The sequence below is a fragment of the Prunus persica genome, chromosome G7 (assembly GCF_000346465.2).
Source record: "Prunus persica cultivar Lovell chromosome G7, Prunus_persica_NCBIv2, whole genome shotgun sequence".
Classification (NCBI taxonomy): Eukaryota; Viridiplantae; Streptophyta; class Magnoliopsida; order Rosales; family Rosaceae; genus Prunus; species Prunus persica.
The window spans coordinates 2,844,283-2,849,203 of NC_034015.1; the positions used below are offsets into that span (position 1 = coordinate 2,844,283).

At 35.3% G+C, this 4,921-nt stretch overlaps 1 protein-coding gene across 2 annotated transcripts in view; it reads right to left on the reverse strand.

The window, feature by feature from the left end:
• The window catches only part of LOC109950169, a 4,665-nt gene continuing 2,710 nt past the window's right edge, over positions 2,967-4,921 (reverse strand). Inside the window, exons 3-5 of one of the 2 annotated variants that reach the window (XR_002272470.1) lie at positions 4,082-4,118; positions 3,691-4,007; positions 2,967-3,290 (exon numbers count right to left, since the gene is read on the reverse strand). Coding sequence is in view for 1 of the 2 variants with exons in the window: in XM_020567931.1 (XP_020423520.1) it covers positions 3,163-3,290; positions 3,691-3,765; positions 4,082-4,118 (240 nt within the window). In the remaining variant the exon portion in view is untranslated. The remainder of the gene's footprint in view (positions 3,291-3,690; positions 4,008-4,081; positions 4,119-4,921) is intronic. The other variant, XM_020567931.1, reaches the window with a different exon arrangement.

The window sequence follows — 4,921 nt, forward strand, 5'->3', positions numbered from 1 at the left end:
TATTTTCTAAAAGAAAGAATTTATAGGACAAGATGTAACCCTAGTATGGTCAAACTAGAAAACAAAATAAAATTACACAATATCTGTATAAAGAAATATAATCCTAATAAACTAGGAAATAAATATCTTAATTAAGTTAGGATCTCGCTAACACTCCTCCTCAAGTTGGAGCAAAAATTTCACACATGCCCAACTTATCAAGCGAGTTGAGAAAGACCGTAGTAGACACATCTTTCGTAAGAACATCTGCCAAATATGATGCATATGACTTAGACAAACGAGGAGTTGACATATAATGGCTAATGAGATATTTAGACTTGACATGTATATCAGGAGAATATTGTACTTTAGGTTTCCCAAGAGTGGTTCGTGGGGGTAACTGATAAGTTAACACAGATAGATCATTAGAAATTACCTTACTTGATTCACTATCACGAGTAGATTGAGGCACTGGCAGGGCAGAAGGGGGTATTGCATCGAACTCATCCATACAAGAATCACTGTCATTATTTTCAGATACAGGCGACTGGTCACTTGCTTCAGTGTGACCGGTAGTTTCGACACCGAGAGCACTTGCTTCATCTCCATATATGGGCTACCAATCGAGTTCCAAAGGGTGACCAGTCGTTTCTTCACAGAGACCACAAGTTTCGTCTTCAGATATGGGTGACTTGTCACTTGCTTCAGTGCGACATGCTGTTTCTTTCCCGAGAGCAGTATCTTCAGACACATCATTCTCCAATTCAAGTCCAAGACTCTCCAATTTACTCTCTACCCTTGAATTGGATAGGAGGAAGAGACATAATAGAGCACTTCTTCATGGAAAGTCGTGTCCAAAGTAACATGCACCTTCTAGGTAGGTGGATGATAGCACTTACAACCCTTCTGAGTAGAAGAGTAACCTAGACACATCGCAGAGCACAAGGATCAAGTTTACTCTGTCAATGAGAGTAAATATGAACATAGGCAACACACCCAAAAACTTTAGGGGTAACTTGGAGACTGAGACAGGGGAAACATAGTCACCAAACACATCATGTGGAGTCTTGAAATTAAGAACCTAGCTAGAAGTACGATTAATCAAATAGGCAGTAGATAAAACAGCATGCCCTAAAGATGATGGGGAACAGACATGTCCAACATAAGGAGCGAGCAACTTCAAGTAATTGACGATTCTTGCATTCATACACACCATTCTACTGAGGAGTAAATGAGGTTGTCATTTGGTGAATAATACCTTGAGCACGGAAGAAAGATGCCAAAATGTTATTCACATATTCGTCTCCGTTATTAGTCCGGAATACTTTGACCAGAGCATGAAACTGAGTAGACACCATAGTACAGAACTCTAGAAGGATGGAAGCAACATCATGTTTATTTTTCAATAAGAAAACCCAAGTGAGTCGGGTACAATCATCAATAAATGTGACGAATCAACGAAATCCGTTCGAAGTAAAGCGAGCCGAACCGCACACATCAGAATGCACTAAATCAAAAGGCTTTTCAACTTTACTGTCACTCAAAGGAAACATAGTGTGATAACTCTTGGCCAAAATACATGTCTCACACTTAAAACTGGACTCATCACAAGAGCAGAATAAAGATGGAAGCAGACGCTTAAGGTAGCCAAATGATGGATGTCCCAAGCGATGATGCCATAACCAAATTTGTTGTTTGTCTTTGACACTGCAACTTTGAACAGTATTAACGACACGATCACGAATTGGTGCAGAAGGCAATGTCAAATAATATAACCACCCTATCCGTTTACCATGCACAATTGTCTCGTGAGTCTTGAGATCCTGAAAAGAGTAATGCGTAGGATAGAAAGTAGCAGAAACATTAAGTGTATTAAGTAATCGACCAACAGATAACAAGTTACAATGGATATCGGGAACTAGTAATGCACGAGACAAGGACAGAGTATGAGTGAGAGAGATTGTGCCCTCACCAGTAATTGGAGAGGGTAAGCTATTAGCACTGGTTATGTATGGGTCATGGGTGTTACTAAACAACTCATCAAAAACTTTAACATCATAAGTCATATGATCAGAAGTACCAGTGTCAATTATCCAACTATTAGAGCCAGTACCTAGAATAGAATCAGAAACACACAAATTTGCAGAGGCAGCAGCAACAGCACCAACAATAGAGTTATCACCCATGATTGCAACAGAAACTCAACAGATCACAACTGAGTATACAACGGAACACAGCAAAGGCACAAATACGGCAGATGCACGAAGACAGGCAAGAACACAGCAGAGTACACAACGGAACACAGCAAAGGCACAAATACGGCAGATGCACGAAAACAGGAATGACACGAACACAGTAGAGGCACAAACACTACAACACAACACACAAACCCAAGAGGGCAAACACGGCATAGGTAGAGGGAAAAAATATGGGAATAGAACACGGATGGGTACAACACACAGGTCACCAGAAAAGTTGGCTCTGATACCATGTCAAATAATATGAGTAGAATATTTTTTAGGTTATATTTTATTCTTTAAAAGAATGTATTTATAGTACAAGGATATAACCCTAGTAGGGTCAAATCCTAATAAATTAGGAAATAAATATCCTAATTAAGTTAGGATCTCGCTAACAAATATAAAACTAGAAAATTGTTGGAGCATGTCTAATGCAAGGGCAACGGGCAAGGGGTAGGTGTTGTTTTAAAAACTAGATTTGCATTTTGAATTCTGATCTGGAAGTGCAACTTTTATTTTGAAAAACCTGGTCAGATTGATTGATGTACATCATTTTTTCCATGTCAACGTTTGAAATATATAATCTGAATTTCAACTCCGAAGTTCCAGATTGAATTTTGTCAAATACAATACATTCTGGAATTTCGGAGTACAAAAAGAAGAGGAAAGGAAACTAATATCCATTTGGCACGATTCATTCTGGAACTTCGGAGTACAAAAAGAAAAGGATAGAAAACTAATATCCACTAGCAATAAAGCCCGCGCGATGCTGTGGGTTTTGAAATTACGTAGACAAAATAAAATTGTTTATATATACAATGAGATTTAACTCGTAGCATTATGCTTAACTAAGGAAGTATAAGTGGAAAAAAAGGAAATCACATATTTTACAGGCTACTTTTTATGTTAAAATAGTACACATGTTTGTATATACATTGAGATGTTAATAGTGGGAAGGAGCTATTAAAATAGCAAAATTTGAATAGTTTTGAGCAGCACGTTGTTTAATTCGGTGGGCTTTGTTTTGCAATTTCTTCATGACTTTTCTTCTCTTTGATGGAGGTCTTGACTCTGTTATAAAAAAGTGGGAAAATAGCAAGTGTTAATGTTGATGAATGGGGAAAATTGAGTTATGACAATAATCATAAACATCTAATTATGTATAAATAGGAATAATATAATTTTACATTTTAATAAGAAAGTTATAAATGGTTTTCCAATCGAAGAAACACAAAATAACGAAATTAAATAAGAACTCAATGTTTTTCTTTACTTTTAAGATATGAATAATATGAAAATAAACATATTTTAAATTCTGTGCTCATCTGAAGGAAAAGGTTGTGGAAGAAAAGAAAAATACAAACATGAAAATGCAGAAATGATGAGCAAACAAACATTACAAAAATAAAGAAATCAGTACCAAAAAAAATAGTAGAGAGTATATGGAATAGAGAGGCAATCATGAATATACCTTTAAAGCGAAGAATGGTTAAACAATTTGGGTGAACGACTGCTTCTCGTATTTGGATTTCGTACCCAAGCTCACCTGAAACAATCAAAATTTCATGGAAGCCTGAGATTAAATCAGGGGGAAAACAACATAAGGAAGAGAGCAGGAAACACGTAGTAGTAGAGGCAAGTCGAATTTTGTGAAGGAATTTTGAGGCAACACAAACGAAAAAAGAAAAAGTCAATAAATCAAAATGAAGAAACAATAATTTGAAAGTTATCTTCGCTTCTTTGCTTCAGTGATTGCTTATACGTCAGAGAGGTGAGAGACAATTGAATCTGTTGAGATAAAATTCCAAAGTTTCAATACAACATGTAGATTTGAATAACTTTTTAATTTTCACAAGTCATACCTGAAGCAATTGGATGACTGCCTAACTGTGATTCATACTGAAAAAAAATAATAATAAAATAAACAGTAATTAGAATGAAGTACAACAACCACATAATTACATAGCCTCAAAATACAACCAACCAACCAACTTTAAGCAAATACTTAAATTTCAGGATTCTAACAGTCTAACTACAAAAGAATTCTAACATTACAGATCATGAAGCATGAAACTTAAATTGAATCCATACAACTAAAAACTAATATGAAATGCATAGCAAAATCCAAGTACAAAGGAAAACATGATTAGACATTCATGAAACCCAGAACTGAAATCAGAGCGTTACCTAAGAAAAAAAAGGAAGTGCAGGGTGTCTTGCAAGTCATGTTCATCATGTTCATGCTTTAAAAAATCATAAACTAAAGTGAAACAATATGTGGATGCCAAAAAAAAAAAAAATGCAATTTAGGTAAGCGAAAGCAGAGATGGAGAGAAAAGGAAATTTGTTCATTTGTTTTACTTTGCTAACAATATCCAGAAAACACACAACTCAATTAATAAAATTTCAGATGGCAGTTTAACTATTTTGAGCTTAAATATTCAAGGAGAATAAGCACGTAAAATAATAATGAAAAAAAAAAACTCTTGAGGAGCATGCCACTAATTTGTGACATGAATATAAGAAAGAATCAACATCTTCATAAAGACAGTTAGAAATCCAAAATGGTTGAAACTGCAAAACGAAGATATAGATATTTTTCTTCAAAAATCCCAACTTCAGTGGTATAAAAAAAATAATTTATTGCACCCTTAATCTCATATCAGAACAATCATTTGGGTAGGCATGATTAGAAAAAAGGG